The sequence below is a fragment of the Capricornis sumatraensis genome, chromosome 15, assembly GCF_032405125.1.
Source record: "Capricornis sumatraensis isolate serow.1 chromosome 15, serow.2, whole genome shotgun sequence".
NCBI lineage: Eukaryota > Metazoa > Chordata > Mammalia > Artiodactyla > Bovidae > Capricornis > Capricornis sumatraensis.
The window spans coordinates 24,713,525-24,733,703 of record NC_091083.1 but is presented as its reverse complement, the minus strand read 5'-3'; the positions used below and the strand labels follow the sequence as shown (position 1 = coordinate 24,733,703).

The window sequence follows — 20,179 nt, the reverse complement described above, 5'->3', positions numbered from 1 at the left end:
AAATAACGTATTTGGAATATATGTTTTGCTTTTCTTCTTCTTAATCAACATATCTGTTACAGGTACTCCATTTTTCTGGCAAAGTTTTCTATAAAGGGTCAGTTAGTAAGTATTTCAGGCCAGCTGGTCTTGTGATCTCTGTCACAGGAATTCCTTTATGGAAAATAATTGAACTTAACCTAGGAATTCTACTCTTTGCCTTAGATCCTGAATATGCAAAAATAGTTAAAACTTAGACAAGAGCAAAGATTTCCATAATGGTGTTAGGTAGGGTGATCATATAATTAATGTATAGTGGGAACATCTATTTCTGCTTTATTGACTGTGCCAAATCCTTTGACTGTGTGGATCACAATAAACTGTGGAAAATTCTGAAAGAGATGGGAATATCAGACCACCTGACCTGCCTCTTAAGAAATCTATATGCAGGTCAGGAAGCAACAGTTAGAACTGGACATGGACCAACAGACTGGTTCCAAATAGGAAAAGGAGTATGTCAAGGCTGTATATTGTCACCCTGCATATTTAACTTCTATGCAGAGTACATCATGAGAAATGCTGGGCTGGAAGAAGCACAAGCTGGAATCAAGATTGCCGGAAGAAATATCAATAACCTCAGATATGCAGATGACACCTCCCTTATGGCAGAAAGTGAAGAGGAACTAAAAAGGGTCTTGATGAAAGTGAAAGAGGAGAGTGAACAAGTTGGCTTAAAGCTCAACATTCAGAAAATGAAGATCATGGCATCTGGTCCCATCACTTCCTGGGAAATAGATGGGGAAACAGAAGAAACAATGTCAGACTATTTTTTGGGGCTCCAAAATCATTGCAGATGGTGACTGCAGCCATGAAATTAAGTGATGCTTACTTCTTGGAAGGAAAGTTATAACCAAGCTAGATAGCATATTCAAAAGCAGAGATATTACTTTGCCAACAAAGGTCCATCTAGTCAAGGTTATGGTTTTTCCAGTGGTCATGTATGGATGTGAGAGTTGGACTGTGAAGAAAGCTGAGCACCAAAGAATTGATGCTTTTGAACTGTGGTGTTGGAGAAGACTCTTGAGAGTGCCTTGGACTGCAAGGAGATCCAGCCAGTCCTTTCTAAAGGAGATCGGTCCTGGGATTTCTTTGGAAGGACTGATGCTAAAGCTGAAACTCCAGTACTTTGGTCACCTCATGCAAAGAGTTGACTCATTGGAAAAGCCTCTGATGCTGGGAGGGATTGGGAGCAGGAGGAGAAGGGGACGACAGAGGATGAGATGGCTGGATGGCATCACGGACTCAATGGACGTGAGTCTGAATGAACTCTGCAAGATGGTGATGGACAGGGAGGCCTGGCGTGCTGCGATTCATGGGGTCACAAAGAGCTGGGCATGACTGAGCGACTGACTGAACTGGGAACCACAACGCTTTGGAGAGAGAAAGACATGGTGTACTGAGATGATGGTCTCCTGCAGGCTTGTACTGAGGAAACTGGGCCCATGGCATTTAGAGCATAGATCTAATCCTCACACTTCACAGACATTTCTAGTAGACAAATTCTGCGCTCAAGTTTGGTAAATCTTTTTAGTCAGGTTTTCCAGTATATTTATCTCCTGCCACATTCACTTTATCTTAGACAATCTAGGTTTATGCTTGCATACAAACATTTAAATCTGTGAAGTATTTTATGCCACTTCCTCTGAAATATGGATGGCATCAAGGATTCTTCTCTGTTTTCATAGACAATGCATGGACTCATTTTACTCCATCTTCTGATATGAGTAGAAAACTTGATACACACAAAAAACGATACAGGACTAACTCTCCTATATGAAATGAACTGTCCATATGCCATTTTTACTGCATGCAATCTTAATAGATTATTTGCAAATAATTTCCCCCATCTATGTGATGTTGTTATTTTCTGCAATTCCCAATTTTAATTTTTTTCTTAATGAGGACTCTAGCTTGCCATTTACTCACTTTGCATGGATATAACTTCAATTATTAAAGGAAATTTTATATGTATCTTTTATAACAGATCATTCAGATACGTTTTGAATAGAGGTTAGTGTAAATATGCTGCTAAGTCGCTTCAGTCGTGTCCGACTCTGTGTGACCCCATAAATGGCAGCCCACCAGGCTCCCCATCCCTGGGATCATCCAGGCAAGAACACTGGAGTGGGTTGCCATTTCCTTCTCCAGTAAATATGCTATTAATAATAAACTCCTTTAAGTGGGCAAGAGAAGGCCTTCTTCTTTTTTGGGTTGCTCATCCAGTTTGTGAATGTTCTTAGCAAAGTCACATATACTAAGAGTAGGCATAGAAACCTAATGGAGATACTTATTTATTTTTCCCTTCATCTCTCTAACCACCCATCTTTCAAAAAATTTTATTTTAGATCCTGGCTCCACTGGTTACTAATGTCAGGACCTTGGCTAAGCTTCTCAACCTTCTTAATTCTCATGTACTTAATCTATGAAACAGGGATCTTAAAAACCTCTTAATGTGATTGCAAAGACTGAATAAAATAATGAATTTAGAATTAAACGATTAGTTGAAGTAAAGGCTTTCCTGTGATGCCTAGCCATGGTAATAAAGAATAAAAGGTAGGTACTATAATTATGTTAAGCATCTCCAAGGTAAGGCATTCTTCCCCTTAAAATAACCCCTTTGTCTTTTCTTTTCAAGCTCATGCAATTTAGTGGCAACAGGAAATCTGGGCAAAGATGAAATAAACCTGTGTCCTAGCAGAATGCAGAAGAGAAAGAGATGAATTCTGATCAGGGCACAGTTCAATACAGAGGTCTTCTCTGGTGGCTGAAAGACATTATTTTAGGAATATAATATCTGTGTATTTTTAGGAGAGCCTGTCATTAGAAACTGCTGCAGACAAGGTCATGATACATGGAGAGAACAGTCCCCCCTCGAAATATGAATTGTCATTGAAGGGAAAATTTGAGATCTGGGATGAAGGAGTAAGTGGTTCTCTAGAAAGGAGAGAAAAAAAAAATGAGTGTCACTAATCCGGAATTTGCTGATCTATTTTATAATAATCCAGAAAAGGAAAATTGGAATGCTAGTCTTTGTTCAGGCTTCCCTGGTAGCTCAGGTGGTAAAGGATCCGCCTGCAGTGCAGGAGACCCTGGTTCGATTCCTGGGTTGGGAAAATCCCCTGGAGAAGGGGTAGGCTACCCACGTCAATATTCTTGAGCTTCCCTGGTTGCTCAGTGAGTAAAGAATCTCCCTGTAATATAGGAGACTTGGGTTTTATCCCTTCCCTTCTACGGAAGATCCCCTAGAAGAGGGCAAGGCAACCCACTCTAGTATTGTTGCCTAGAGAATCCCCATGGACACAGGAACCTGGCTGGCTGCAGTTCCATGACTGAGTAACTAAGCATAGCACAGTCTTTGTTTAACCAATAGATCACTTTTATCCTGAAATATCTTCTTTGTTTTTCCCTAATAAAGTATTATCAGCTTGGTCAGATTGCCTTACAGTCATATATAAAGATACCTCTCTGGAAGAACACTATTTAGATGTTCGTAGAGCTAAAGAAATAATAGCATTGTTACATGCATTGTATCTCTGACTCAAGACTTGAGAGAAAATAAACTCTTTAGCATTTAGAAAATTTCCTAAAAGTCTTAAGTAGCATGTTCATATCAAGAAGTATAAAATAATATTTCAGCTTTTCTTGGAGAAAGATTTTCAGTTCAATTCAGTCACTCAGTCATGTCCAACTCTTTGCAACACCATGAACTGCACAATGCCAGGCCTCCCTGTCCATCACCAACTCCTGGAGTTTACCCAAACTCATGTCCATTGAGTCAGTGATGCCATCCAACCATCTCATCCTCTGTCATCCCCTTCTCCTCTTGCCCTCAATCTTTCCCAGCATCAGGGTCTTTTCAAAAGAGTCAGCTCTTTGCATCAGGTGGCCAAAGTATTGGAGTTTCTGCTTCAACATCAATCCTTCCAATGAACACCCAGGACTGATCTCCTTTTGGATGGACTAGTTGGGTCTCCTTGCAGTCCATGGGACTCTCAAGAGTCTTCTCCAACACCACAGTTCAAAAGTATCAATTCTTCTGCACTCAGGTTTCTTTATAGTCCAACTCTCACATCCATACATGACTACTGGAAATACCAAAGCCTTGACTAGACAGACTTTTGTTGACAAAGTAATGTCTCTGCTTTTCAATATGCTGTCTAGGTTGGTCATAGCTTTCATTCCAAGGAGTCAGCATCTTTTAATTTCATGAAAAAGATTTTAGCAGAAAGCAAAAAGTCAGAAACTATCCAATGGTACTTTTATCATTTTCTTATGTAAGTGCTGAAAGAGCTGACTTGAATATGAATATACTGTATTTTGAACATTTTTCTACATCTTGACATAAGATTTCCAGCAAAACAAATACTTAAACCAACAGACTATTTTTTTACTAAATGTTCTCTTCTTACCACAATATGTCTTTTCATTATAAGACTGTTAATCTAAGGTTCACCTAATATCAATAGTTATTTCTATTTTTTTAACATGGAAGCCAACAGTGAACTTTGGTTTTTACTTTTAAATGTTGGTTTCCTTGTACTTTAAGGATCTTTTTTTCCTCATAATAATTTAGAACCTACTGTTTTTAAATTGAAAAATTCAATTTCATTCTTGGACAATTAAATTTTAACTATTTCCAGGGGAACTCATTATTGCATTAGTACAAACCAGCTAAGGGAATGGAATATGTAATTTAGCACTAGAATGATCCCTTTTTAGCTACTCCATATATGTTTGTTAGATTGCATTTGTTGAAGTTTAGTTTTCTAAATTATAACCAAATAAAATGCAGCCACCACAGTTGGCTAACACATAAGCAAACTTGAAAATCACTTGGATAATCTTGAAAAAGCAAGTATAAACAGATGTGATGCTAAATAATTCTACAGATTTTATCTCTAGTTTGCCAAATGGTGCTCAGATGGAATGCAAACACAGCATCATTCACTGACTGGAAAATCAAAGACAACTTTAAAGATGCCTTGATATTTCAGGTGGGACTTCGTTACCAGGAGATTTGGCTCAAGCACCTGTTGCTTTAGATTTTGGAAAAAAGAAAGCTGGTTTCCAATCTGTATTCACAGTTATCCATCCAGAGAGATTGGCAGATGTCCAGTGGCAGAAAGGAGACAGAGACCAAAATGCAAAATATACGATAGATGAAAAATAGAGAGCTTTAGATTTTAGGTAGATAAAATACATAGTTCAGTACATTTTTTTTTCCAAAAAGAATTAAATGCATTTGATATCCAAAAGGCTAATAAACCCAATGCATCTCTTCTGCAGAAAGAAATATTGCCCATACATTCAGCATTGATAATTTTCTGCTCTTGAAAGGCTCTTTAACTTTAGAATTTTCTGAAAGAGTATCCAAATTTTCTTAATACACTTTAACATATATTTCCTTTCTTTTAATATTTATTGATTGATTTGGTGTAGGTATTATGTACATATTTAAGTTCAAACTCTATAAAAGGGATTCTGATGAAATGATATTCTCTTTTTATGTCAATTTCCAATTCATGGCAGTTTTCCCAAAGGTGAACTCTGTTACTAGCATCTCATGTACCTTTTCAAAAGTACTCTCTATATCAGAATACACTGACATCACACCTCATTATACTATTAGAATTAATTCACACACAAAAATCTGTACACTATTCAAGCCGACCATGGAATCCTTAGAAGGAAATAAAAGTAGACTCTAAATCTGTATTCTTAAAAGACACTTTGTTTGTGCTATATTTCAAGATAACCTAATTAAGAGATGTACTAAGATTCTTTATTTAAATTTGAATGATTATAAAGGGACTTACACTAAAATAAATTCAAAATTCAATTCACTGCTTATAAGCCTGCATGTCAAAAACAATTATCTTGGATGTATAGTATTTCTAGAAGTATCTTTGCTCTTTCAGAACAGTGAATTTCTACTTTGGAAGCAGTAATTTAAAATTTAATTTAAAAATTCAGAAATCAAACATGTTCCAACAGTTCTAAGAAGCCAACAATGTTCCAAAATAATCTTATTTATTTATTTATTTATTATATATGCTATACTTGGCCAAAATTTTCTTGTTTTCTATCATTATCATCTATTTTGTTAACTCTTGATAGATTTTAACAACAAATATTTTTGCCTTCAGAACTTTTGTTCCGTAGGATTTCTCTATTCCAAATGAAGAACAAGTGTTTCCACGCTGTAGGCTTACAGGATTCTCAGCCTGCGTGTGAAAGAGCAGCATTCCCACTGTACCAGTCTCGTATTACCCAGGACCCCTGAGGAGGGCTGTTAAAAAGCTAAATCCTTGGGCTTCACCCTGGACTTACTGAATATGAATCCCTTGGAGGTTTTCAGAGATATTTGCATATTAAGAAGCTTTGGTAGCAAGTCTTATCTTTTTTTTAACTGGAAGATAATTGCTTTACAATATTGTGTTGGTTTCTGCTATACAACAATGTGAATCAGTCATAAGTATATATATGTCCCCTCCCTGTTGAACTGCCCTTACGTCTCCCACCACATCCCACCCCTCTGGCTTGTCACAGAGCACTGGCTTGAGTTCCCTGTGTTATTCAGCAACTTCCCACTAGTTGTCTACTTTGCATATGGTAATGTATATGTTTCAATGCTTTATTAGCAGTTCTTTACTGTACTTGTGTGTGAGAACTACTGAACTTACAGTCATTCAGATGCAAAGAACATAAGAAGCAAACATATCTAGGTGAAATATTGATTTCACATTTTAGCATATACAGTCAAAGAGCTTTATTGATTTGTTAAGATTAGTCAGTTAACTCTTGTCTGTGGCTCTAGGTGTTCAGACATCCAGTCTGAATTTACTTCAGACAACAAAATGTGGCTTCCTCTCTAGTTTCAATTTTGGGAATTTTGATTCCTTTTGAATAACTCAGGAACACTTCCTCCATTTAGGGCTCCTCTGGAAGTTTGGCTGGTTAGTACTCCCTGACACAGAAAGTCCAATACACTTAATAAGTATATACTAAAGAGAAGGAATTTCATTTAGTTTAGATTTGTGCTACTGTGGTCACCAGTTTCAGATTTGTGGGCAATTTATCCACTGTTGCTGAGTGTATATAATTAAAGCCTAATGTTTCCTTGATGCCTTCAATTGGAAGTGACAGCAATTGTTTTCTTCTTGTCTATCAGAAAGAACAGTTAGAACTGCACATGGAACAACAGACTTTCCAAATAGGGAAAGGAGTGCATCAAGGCTGTATATTGTCACCATGCTTATTTAACTTATATGCAAAGCACTTCATGAGAAATACTGGACTGGATGAAGCACAAGCTGGAATCAAGATTGCCAGGAGAAATATCAATAACATCAGGTATGCAGATGACACCACTCTTATGGCAGAAAGTGAAGAGGAACTAAAAAGCCTCGTGATGAAAGTGAAAGAGTAGAGTGAAAAAGTTGTCTTAAAACTCAACATTCAGAAAACTAAGATTATGGCATCTGGTCCCATCACTTCATGGCAAAATGCTGCGTAAAGAGTGGAAACAGTGACAGACTTTATTTTGGGGGGGTCCCAAAATCACTACAGATGGTGACTGCAGTCATGAAATTATAAGATGCTTGCTCCTTAGAAGAAAAGTTATGACTGACCTAGAAAGCATATTAAAAAGCAGAGACATTACTTTGCTGACAAAGGTCCGTCTAATCAAAGCTATGATTTTTCTAGTAGTCATGTATGGATGTGAGAGTTAGACTATAAAGAAAGCTGAGTGCCGAAGAATTGATGCTTTTGAACTGTGGTGTTGGAGAAGACTCTTGAGAGTCCCTTGGACTGCAAAGAGATCAAACAAGTCCATCCTAAAAGAAATTAGTCCTGAATATTCATTGGAAGGACTGATGCTGAAGCTGAAACTCCAATACTTTGGCTACCTGATGCAAAGAACTGACTCATATGAAAAGACCCTGATGCTGGGAAAGATTGAAGGCAGGAGGAGAAAGGGATGATAGAGGATGAGGTGGTTGGATGGCATAACTGACTCAATGGACATGAGTTTGAGTAAACTCCAGGAGTTGGTGATGAACAGGGAGGCCTGGTATGCTGCAGTCCATGGGGTCACAAAGAGTCAGACACGACTGAGCTACTGAACTGAACTGATCATAAGTAGGCAAAGTGACATAGCACTCCAATTAATTTTTATCAATGAAATAATTTTTTGTATCTGATATAAGTACATAAGTAAGGAGATCCCTTCTATCAAAGAAAAAGTAGATTTTGCTATAGTTATGAATAACTTTCACATTTTGTATCTAAATCTGACATTCAATTTATATACTGAAAAGAATAATATTTTTGGCACTCAAAATATTACTAATCAGTAATTCTTTCAAGCAGATAGAAGAGATTTCAACTTGAAAGTCAGTATATTGGAACACACATCAATAAAAGTTTATTTAAAAAATTTAAAACTCAGTGAGTTCTAAATCTCCATCTGAAACTAGGTGTATTTTCAAACAGAACTTTATTCTACCCCAATCCACTGAAATAAGTCTAATTATAATTAATTTCGGATCAGGGCTTCTAGATTTCTTAATGGCTTCTATTTGATTATTAGGTCTGGACTTTACACCGTATCACGAAAGTTAATAGGTTTCCTTCCTTATGTGAAAAAATCATATGAATGAATAATTTACAAGTAGCTTCCAATGTGAATTTATTAGACCAGAATGTCAAAAGTGTTACATACTAGAGCTTTGTCCAAGATATAAAAGGTGCATTTAAATAGGTAAAATTACACTCACTCTATCTACTGACCTATCTTAATTTTATAAATTTCAGACTTGACCATAATTTCAGAGTATATGGCTTGTCACTCAAGAATCATAGGTTCCTGATCCTCTCCTTCAGTCTTAAAACCTTGGATTAAATTAAGCCTTACTATTAAATCAGACCAACTTTACATGGTTTTGTACAGCCCTCTAGGGCTTCCCTTGTGGCTCAGCTGGTAAAGGATCCGTCTGCAATGTGGAAGACCTAGGTTTCATCCCTGGGTTGGGAAGATCCCCTGGAGAAGGAAAAGGCTACCACTCTGTTATTCTGGCCTGGAGAATTCCATGGACTCTATAGTCCATGGGGTCGCAAAGAGTTGGACACTACTGAGCGACTTTCATTCATTCATTCATTCATTCATTCATGGCCCTCTAAGGATTATAGTGGAGTTGCATGTTACTTCAGGGCTAGATATTGAGAGGGGTAAGTAAGTTAAAATCATACTCAGTCAAAATATGCTTGGAATTCCCTTAGTTACAGGCCTCTCAGGAGCCTGACATTCTGTTCTTCCTTCAATATCAGAGTGGGCTATGGAGTGTGAGGTTCTTGGTCATGAAGTTGTTGGCTTGCTTCTTTGAACCATATGATAATGAAAAATACCCACTGTGTCTTTAAACACTAGAGTCCCACTCAGTGCAGCAAAGGTGCCTGTGTTAAGGGGTACAAAGGGCCAAGATCAAGGGACAAAGATATATTCAAATCACCCTGGGGCTGTTTTTTAGAAGCATGAGATTACTGACTGGTGAAAGGTGAGATCAGCTGCACAATTTAAATTTGTTCTCTCCAACTCCCTTTTTTCTCCCAAATGTAGGCAATTTAATTTCCGTAAGCTCAATGAAAATATGAGAAGAATTCTCTTTTAAAAAATTAGATGTGCTTTTATTTGTTGTTGCTGTTGTTGTTTAGTCTCTCAGCCATATCTGACTGCTTTGGGACTTCATGGACTATAGCCCACGAGGCTCAGGTGTCCATGGGATTTCCCAGGCAAGAATACTGGAGTGGGTTGCATTTCCTACTCCAGCAGATGTGCATTTATATCCTTAATTAATTTAGGTTGATATTATATTTCATATTGTTAATGAATTACTAGCCAATATTTCTGACGTTATGCATTTTCAAAATTTTTGAAATGTATTACATGTGATTCTTCCTATTTCTCTTTTTGTTACTTGCAAATAAATCCAATTCATTTAGTGGAAAATAACAGGCAGTGCCAGAAGATGCTCAGGGGGATGCAGTAGAAATAATAGGTTAAAAAAAATAGAGAAGAGTTATTCAGAAACATCTCTCCCTCATCTCTATTTTTTCTTAAGCAAATATGTTATAGTATTCTTCTGTAGATCCATGTCTCTACCATTAGGAGAGGTTTGCCTGTTTTATTTATTCTTTTGATGGGTGGAATCATAGAATATATTTATTACCAAATTTTTACCAGTACCAGTCTTATGACTTTGACTGGAACTAAGTAATTATAAGTTGGAAAATTCTTTTAAAATGAGGCACCAATAGACTAACTCCTCAGTGTTCAGAGTGCTTAATGATAAATGTTGACATTTTATGCTGGGCATCCCCATAATTCTTTCTATAGCCATGTTGACACTGACAAAGCCAGTGGGGAGAAATGGCCAAAGTGAGCAACTAGAATTCTCAGCAAAGTGGAAATTTCTGGCCTCAATTATCTCACAGTTCAGTCCAGCCTGTATGCATTGGAATCCTTTATTAGGTCCAGTGCTGTGTTGGGTGCTGTGGGAGACATGAAAATGAGTAAGACTCAGATTGCATTTCTACCCTTTAAAGAATTTATGTTCTTTTATGTCCCCTTTGTTGGTTCCTCCTTTTGTCATTAACTTCATGTGGCAAAATTCAAATCACAGCAAAAAGTATATAATGAAAAGCAATACTCATTCTCTTCCTGTCCTTGTTCATTATCATTTCCCTGGAGACAAATATGTTTATCAGTCTTTTAGATATTTTCTGAGATATTCTCTGTCTAAACAAACATACATGCATATAAATACTTTAAATAACTTTATGTAATGGAAAATCAGCATCATACATCATTATGCCAAGCCATAGGCTGGCTCCTGGGATGTCTTCTATTTTCAATTTATATTCTCTACACAGCTGATTTCATTCAGTCCACTGAATTTAAATGCTATCTATATGATAATAGCTGTCCAATCTGAGCTCCTAGCCATAACCTTTTCCTGGAATTTTTGGCTCATATATCCCTACCCACCCAGTATTTCTACCTGGAAGTCTGACAGGCACCTTAAACTTAAAGTCTTTATTTATTAAAGAGTTTACCCCAACCAAACTCTTTACTCTCCCTACCCTAGCCTCTATCTCATATGCCATCTTGCCTATCTCAAAAAGTGAGCACCAGCATCCATCAAACTGGTCAAACAAAAATTTAGAAAGTATCCTGGATTCATATCATTTTCTTTGCCTCCATTTCTAGTCCATTACAAAGTAATCTGTCTCCCTTTGAGACGCTCTTCCCTCTCACTTTGGTGTAGCTCTTTCCCAGTGGCTTTGTTGTTGCTGTCCAGTCACTACGTTGTGTCCGACTCTTTGTGACTCCGTGGTCTGCAGCCCGCCAGGCTCCTCTGTCCTTCACTACTCCCTGGAGTTTGCTCAAATTCATGCCCACTGAGTCTGTGATCTGTCTAACCATCTTGTCCTCTGCCGTGCCCTCCTCCTCCTGCCCTCAATCTTTCACAGTTGTATAGAGTTAAGTTTAACTATCACTTTTCCCGAGAAGCCTTACCTGGCCACTCAGTCCAGAACAAGTACCAGCTCTCTAAACTTGACAGAACACTCATCATCAACTGACTTTTTAATTTAATTATCAATTCATTTATTTTCTAGCTTAATACACTAAACTCTAAGCTCCATGAGAACTTTGCCTTGATTGATGCCTCACTAGTTTTCTAACTTCCTCAGTGCTTAGACTCACAGTTGCTGTTTAGGTCAATGTGGAAAGAAGTCAATACATTTTTAAGTAAATGAATGAGTAAATAAGTACTTTAAGAGCCAAACTGGCTTTGTCAAAATGTTTGTAACATCCATAACAGTGTATGGAAAAATTATAATGAACTTTTTGACCCCCATATTTTCAGTTAAAAATTAAACATTTGGAAGGTGATGGCTGATGAAACCAAGGTCTCTTCACAAAGACAATGGTTTGTACACTCCTGTTATTTTTATCAGTTTTGCTATATTTTACCTTCTGATATCCTATTTATTTCTTTTGGCCTAGCACTCACACTACTAACATTATTTCCTGCATATCTCTTTGCTTAAACTCTATCTTGCTTACTAAACATGTAAGCTCTATGAGAGAAGTAATTTTCTCTCATTTATTATTGACTTCACAATCTAGGATAGTAACTTAAACATGAGATACTAAAATTTTTTTGTTGAATAAGTGAAGGTAAAAGGTATGGGTGAAAGTGGTTGATTCAAGTTCTTTCAGTTTTCAGTGAAGAAATAAAAACAATCTTGTCTGGAAGTAATGACCACCTATTTCAAGAAAATTTTTTCAATGGGCCATACTGAGTGGCTTACAGAATCTTAGTTGCCAGACCAGAGATTGAACCCAGGCCCAAGGCAGAGAAAGCATTGAGTTTTAACCACTGGGGAATTCTTCCAAGAAAACATTAATCTCATTAAATGTTCCTATAACTCAAATTCCTTTAGACCTTGGATAAGCCATTATAAACATTTTGCCTTGGTTTTGGTTTGTTGAAAAATGGGAGTTAAAGGAAATAAACAAACCAATTAAAATTATCTTATCTTTTTAGAGGAAGGCCAACTTGAGAATTCAGTAACTGCCACCAACTGATTATCATTCAGGGATAAGAAAGCACAAAGGGAAAGGTAAGAAGCATGGAAAAAAAGAGCCTAAGAGGCAATTTTCATGCTCCTTAGGATAAGATGTCTCTTGTTTTATTGAATTTGTTAACGAAAGCTCTGAAGTCTAGGGAAATGCTACTGGGCAGCAAAAGTGAAGTTTTGATGCTCACAGGCCTAAGGAGAAATTAATAAAATGCAGTGGGGAAATTAAGTTGAACAAAAGTGCAATGAGCCATAGTTAAACCAATTAATTAAGCAGGTCTTGATATGTATATAACTGAGTTGCTGATGAATTAAAAATAAATCCAAGATTTTAAGCCAGTGTTTGGTATGCAACCAAACACCAAATTGTAACATGCAGAAAACTTGAAGTTTTCTTTAATACTCTTTGACAAATTCCTTCCTCATTCATATGCATTATCACCTTTCTTTTTCCATTAATCTTTAAAAAACCCCTATGCTTTCAGTAATATATAAAAGTCATGCTTTACTTGATTTTCTTCTGCATTCTTTTCATGTCAACTTCAAAACCATGTATTTTTCTTGCACCCTCAATTACAGAAATATCCATTTTCCCATAGTATGTCAACTGTTTATCAGGGAGTGGTTAACATTAAGTAGCTTAGTGTACCTATGGCCTGATCTGTGTGAGGCAGAAGAGGTGAGACATCAAAATGACAGGCCGGCGCCAACGCAACACTGTAAAACAATTATCCTCCAATTAACAAACAAACAAACAAAATCCCCAGAAGGCCAGAAGTCACAGAAATTGAGTTTCAATTCCAAACTCATCACTGAAGAGCTCTGATATATACAAGTGACTTAGCTCCCGGAAGCCTCAGTTTCCTCAACTATAAAAATGTTGTACGAATTAAATATCTTTGGAAATTCCTTGGAACGATATATGTCAGAGAAACTTCTCAATAAAATGGGAGCATTAATAGTATAAAGAAGTTTGTCACTTGTGGATGCGTTTTGATGGTCAAAATTGCTTGCTTGGAACCCTAAACATATATTTCCATCAAAAATGTTTTTAAAAAGTAATGAAATGGTTAGTGGAAGGTAGATTTCTAGACTAGTGTCCCAAACCTTCATTCATAATATCATCATTTCAGTCGAGAATTGTCCTAATAGTTCTCTAGGTGGCTAGTTCGTCCTGGTTTTCTGTCAATGTTCCTGGTTTCAGCACTAAACGTCCCTCATCCTGTGAGACGTTTCATTCCCAGACAAACTGACTAGTGATTTCTTCATTTGGAACCTAACCATCAGTCATTCACTCATTCATGTTTCTGCAGTAGCAGGTACATCCTTAGGCTGTGGAGGTATGGAGACAATTCACTTTTAATAAACACAGAGCCTAGCAGAGGAGACCAATAAGAGACAAACGTCCATAAGCCCTGAGCAAGATGCTAAACATAGAGGTTGGCGCAGAATGCCAGGAACCACAGGCTTCCCGGGTGGCTCAATGGTGAAGAATCCTCCTGGCACTGCAGAAGACTCAGGAGATAAAGGTTTGATCCTTGGGTTGGGAAGCTCCCCTTGGAGAAGGAAATGTCAACCCACTTCAGTATTCTTGCCTGAGAAATCCCATGGACAGAGGAGTCTGGCGGGGGGGCTACAGTCCATGGGATTGCAAAGAATAGGACATGATTGAACGACTGAGCACAGATGTACCCATGCCAGGAACCACAGCGTTTGGGCACCTCACACAGACTCAGATGAAGGAGGGTTGGTGAACACTAAACTGGAACTTGAATTAAGTTTGCACCCCAAATCAAAACCTTCTACTTCATTCTTCTGGGCATTTTTCATGTTTTAGTTCAGTATTACTTAAATATACATATTAAAACGCCATATCTTTAGATTCATTTTGGTCATCATCTAAATGGATTTTGACTAACTTCTGATCTGCATGTAATTTGTATGCATTGTCAGCAATATCTGAATCTAAAGGATTATAAAGCCTTAATTTTATAGCAGTTCTTCCCACTCTGGAGAGACAGCCAAGAATCTATTTTTAAGAACATGAATAGCCTGCTTGATTTTGCATTATTTGCAATACATTGCACAAAGGAAATTATTGGAACAACATGTTATGTTGAAAATAAAGCAACAGTTACAGTAAATACTACTACTCTCTCTATGATATTATAGTGGTTGTCCTAAAGTCAGCAAGCTACACATGTTTCCAAAAGCTTGTTATCAAGGAATTGGAATTCTATTCTTTAAGCTTCAGTAACTTCTAAAGTCTTCCTGAACATGCCTCTATCATCACAGCAAAGGCTGCAGTAAGATGATAAGACACCGGCTTCTTATAAAACAGAAAGCTCTGGTGGAACATGTAGGAACCTGAAGACTCAGTTCTCCTCCTGGAGTAAGAAGCAGATTTTTCATAACTTTGAACGTGAGAGGGGACTTATTTTCAGACACACTGGAAGTTCCATGGTGGGCAGTGAAGTGAAAGTCAGTCAGTTGTGTCTGACCCTTGCGGCCTCATAGACTGTAGCCCGCCTGACTCCTCTTCCTCTGTCCATGGAATTTTCCAGGCAAGAATCCTGGAGTGGGTTGATCTATATGACCCACTGCTGCTCTCCCAGCACTTGGGATTAACTGATGCACAAAATGGTTGAGTCTATAAAACATTTAAATGTCTTTACTCTGTATTTCCAACAAATGATCATTCAGTCTCTGAAAAACCCTACAGACTGAAAAATCCTCTTTGCATTCATGAAAACTGGTAAACCTCTTTGACACCAGCAAGTGATGCAGCTTAAGTTTCAAAGTCAGTTAGTTACAACCCAGGCCCAAACCACACATTCTATTTATGTTGCACAGATCAGTTAGTGTCATCACATTCCTCAGCCTCCGACTATACCTCTAATCCTGGTTGGTAACCTCTGAGATGTTTATAGGAATTTGCTAAGAATGTTCGTGTGATTAAGCATAAAACATCCTTGTTATTGTGAGGATGTATCATATCATGATTTCTGAAGACTATGAACCAATAGCATCAATTTATAGATTCATCCATCACCATCATCTATCTTAAGCCCCATCGTGATTAGAAGTAGGTCAGATAATTATCGTATGGACTACAAAGATTCCTAGTCATTTTGAGCAAACATAGAAAAATATGACAATTCCCTCATCTGAGCATTTTGGTGTTTTTTTAACATGTGTATATTTGTTCATGTATACCCAGTCAATACACCTTACACATTCAAGACACAAAGGAAAAGTACAAGCAACAAGTTTTCACAAAGTTTTTAAATATTTTGCATTATTCTCTTTTACCTTTGAAGTTTGCTACACCAACTGCAGTTGAACCCAATCTGAGAGGATACACAGGGGCCACAACCATTGAACTGGAGACACGCTAGGAAACAGGAGAGAATGGATGCATCAAGACTAATTGGCAGCATGAAGAGGAGAGAAAAAAAAAAAAGATAACGCCACTAAAATTGAAATCACCCACGCATCCCCATATATATGCAGGATTCAGAGACCCATGCATAAATAGACCAGATCATCAAACATGCAAATTGTTTTCCCATCCAGTTTTGTTTACATGTTAACTTACTAGGCAATGGGGTCATCTCCACAGCTGAAATATTGGTGATTTTTGACATCTGTAGTTCCACTCGGTGGTATTCATAAATTGTTCTTCTTCGAACGTCTGGAAAAACAAAAAATAGAAAAAAAAATCCCCTTTCAACATTTTTTCACTTATAAAAAAACTGCACTTTAATAGTGAATGTAGAGTTACATATTTTTCACCTGATGGGCCTTTAAAATAAAAAATTTAAATAATCAAAGCCTGTAAAAAGATTGAGTATCAAAATCTGAAACTCAGTCCCCATGTACCAGGAGTCTTTTCATCAGGAAATTGAAAATGTTAATTAGAGTCTCAGATTTCTCACTTATTTAACAGGGTTCAAATACATTTTCAAACCCAGTGTATACTTAAGATAATTTCCTGATAGATTTATACATTTTGAAAGAACTTGACATGAAATCAAGAAGGTAAGATAATCCCACTTCTCTGAAGCTAAAGTGAGTTCTTTAGGAATGGGTAGCAATCAAAAATTTTTCTTATTCTCAATACACCTGGTTTAGCTAGAATAAGGGTCTGTTTTAAAGGTTTAGGATAAGTTTCTTTAATAAAATTGAAGACAGAACTTAAATCATTAAAAAATCAATATTGCTATTTACTAAATATACAGTGTCATATCCAATGAAGGTTAATAATTAGCACTTATATTGCATGTAGGAATTTATAATAATTCATCAACAAATCCAGCCATGTTCCTGAAGAATAGGTTAGATGAAAACTTTGAGAAGAACTTTAATAAGTAAAAATCAGATAACTACAGGCAAGTGTATTTTATACCAAAACAAGAAACTGATGATACATATTCAAAATTTACTTTAAAAAAAGACCTGAGCCTTATAATTATTAGCTTGCCTGACTTTGGTAAGTATAAATAGAAATGTAATATTATCAGCATTTTACCTAGCTCTTGAAATGCTTAGAATAACAGGAATGTATTTCTTGATACTATGATACCTATCAGGAATTATTTGACAAGCTATAAATTATATTTAAAATATTGATTTTAGGAAGTCATATATCATAGTGTTAATTAAAAAATTCATGCATTTGAACAGTCTGGTTCAAATCCCAGTTTTGCTACTAGGTATGTCATGACCTTGGGCTCTTATTATCCTTTTTGTCCTTCATTTTTCTCATCTATAAAATAAAGATAATAGTACCTATATCACAGGGTTGTTTTGAAGATTAAGATGATATAGTAAATGAAAGTTGCTTAGAATAATCCCTTTCACACAGTAAGTGTTCAGAAAATGTCAGACATAAATTTGTCTAATTTCAATATAGCAACCATAGATCATACTGCATGTAATGACCTAATTCCTATAGATTTAGGCCCTGAAATTAGGCTTATAGGATTTTGTCTCCCATTTTATATTCGGAGAAGGCAATGGCACCCTACTCCAGTACTCTTGCCTGGAAAATCCCATGGGCGGAGGAGCCTGGTGCGTTGCAGTCCATGGGGTCATGAACAGCCTGATACAACTGAGCAACTTCATTTTCACACATTGGAGAAGGAAATGGCAACCCATTCAGTTCAATTCAGTTCAGTCGCTCAGTCATGTCTGACTCTTTGCAACTCCATGAACTGCAGCACGCCAGGTCTCCCTGTTCAACACCAACTCCTGGAGTTCACTCAGACTCACATCCATCGAGTCAGTGATACCATCCAGCCATCTCATCCTCTGTTGTCCCCTTCTCCTCCTGCCCCCAGTACCTCCCAGCATCAGAGTCTTTTCCAAGGAGTCAACTCTTCACATGAGGTGGCCAAAGTACTGTTTCAGCTTTAGCATCAGTCCTTCCAAAGAACACCCAGGGCTGATCTCCTTCAGAATGGACTGGTTGGATCTCCTTGCAGTCCAAGGGACTCTCAAGAGTCTTCTCCAACACCACAGTTCAAAAGCAGCAATTCTTTGGCGCTCAGCCTTCTTCACAGTCCAACTCTCACATCCATACATGACCACAGGAAAAACCATAGCCTTGACTAGACGGACCTTAGTTGGCAAAGTAATGTCTCTGCTTTTGAATATACTATCTAGGTTGGTCATAACTTTTCTTCCAAGGAGTAAGCGTCTTTTAATTTCATGGCTGCAATCACCATCTGCAGTGATTTTGGAGCCCCAAAATATGAAGTCTGACACTGTTTCCACTGTTTCCCCATCTATTTCCCATGAAGTGATGGGACCGGATGCCATGATCTTCATTTTCTGAATGTTGAGCTTTAGGCCAACTTTTTCACTCTCCTCTTTTACTTTCCTCAAGAGGCTTTTTAGTTCCTCTTCACTTTCTGCCATAAGGGTGGTGTCATCTGCATATTTGAGGTTATTGATATTTCTCCCGGCAATCTGAATCCCAGCTTGTGTTTCTTCCAGTCCAGCGTTTCTCATGATGTACTCTGCATAGAAGTGAAATAAGCAGGGTGACAATATACAGCCTTGACGTACTCCTTTTCCTATTTGAAACCAGTCTTTTGTTCCATGTCCAGTTCTAACTGTTGCTTCCTGGCCTGCATACAGATTTCTCAAGAGGCAGGTTAGGTGATCTGGTATTCCCATCTCTTTCAGAATTTTTCACAGCTTTTTGTGATCCACACAGTCAAAGGCTTTGGCATAGTCAATAAAGCAGAAATAGATGTTTTTCTGGAATTCTCTTGCTTTTTCCATGATCCAGCAGATGTTAGCAATTTGATCTCTGGGTCCTCTGCCTTTTCTAAAACCAGCTTGAACATCAGGAAGTTCACGATTCATGTATTGGTGAAGCCTGGCTTGGAGAATTTTGAACATTACTTTACTAGCATGTGAGATAAGTGCAATTGTGCGGTAGTTTGAGCATTCTTTGGCATTGCCTTTCTTTGGAATTGGAATGAAAACTGACTTTTCCAGTCCTGTGGCCACTGCTGAGTTTTCCACATTTGCTGGCATATTGAGTGCAGCACTTTCACAGCATCAGCTTTCAGGATTTGAAACAGCTCAATTGGAATTCCATCACCTCCACTAGCTTTGTTTGTAGTGATGCTTTCCAAGGCCCACTTGACTTCACATTCCAGGATGTCTGGCTCTAGATTCGTGATCACACCATCATGATTATCTGGGTCGTGAAGATCTTTTTTGTACAGTTTTTCTGTGTATTCCTGCCACCTCTTCTTAATATCTTCTGCTTCTGTTAGGTTCATACCATTTCTGTCCTTAATTGAGCCATTTTTGCATGAAATGTTCCCTTGATATCTCTAATTTTCTTGAAGAGATCTCTGGTCTTTCCCATTCTGTTCTTTTCCTCTATTTCTTTGCATTAATTGCTGAAGAAGGCTTTCTTATCTCTTCTTGCTATTCTTTGGAACTCTGCATTCAGATGCTTATATCTTTCCTTTTCTCCTTTGATTTTCACCTCTCTTCTTTTCATAGCTATATGTAAGGCCTCCCCAGATAGCCATTTTGCTTTTCTGCATTTCTTTTCCATGGGGATGGTCTTGATCTCTGTCTCCTGTACAATGTCAGGAACCTCATTCCATAGTTCATCAGGCACTCTATCTATTAGATCTAGGCCCTTAAATCTATTTCTCATTTCCACTGTATAATCATAAGGGATTTGATTTAGGTCATACCTGAATGGTCTAGCGGTTTTCCCTACTTTCTTCAATTTAAGTCTGAATCTGTTAATAAGGAGTTCATGATCTGAGCCACAGTCAGCTCCTGGTCTTGTTTTTGTTGACTGTATAGAGCTTCTCCATCTTTGGCTGCAAAGAATATAATCAATCTGATTTCAGTGTTGACCATCTGGTGATGTCCATGTGTAGAGTCTTGTCTTGGGAAGGTTAAATTTTGATTGAATAGACCCAACAATGATGTCCTCTAGGACATGAAGCAG

The 20,179-nt window shown here is 37.5% G+C and overlaps 1 protein-coding gene across 1 annotated transcript in view; it reads right to left on the bottom strand.

Moving 5' to 3' along the window:
* PLXDC2 (plexin domain containing 2) overlaps positions 1-20,179 on the bottom strand; it is a 431,731-nt gene that overhangs the window by 80,696 nt on the left and 330,856 nt on the right. The window contains exons 7-8 of the mRNA XM_068987428.1: positions 16,286-16,381; positions 16,000-16,081 (exon numbers count right to left, since the gene is read on the bottom strand). Coding sequence (XP_068843529.1) covers positions 16,000-16,081; positions 16,286-16,381 — 178 coding nt within the window. The remainder of the gene's footprint in view (positions 1-15,999; positions 16,082-16,285; positions 16,382-20,179) is intronic.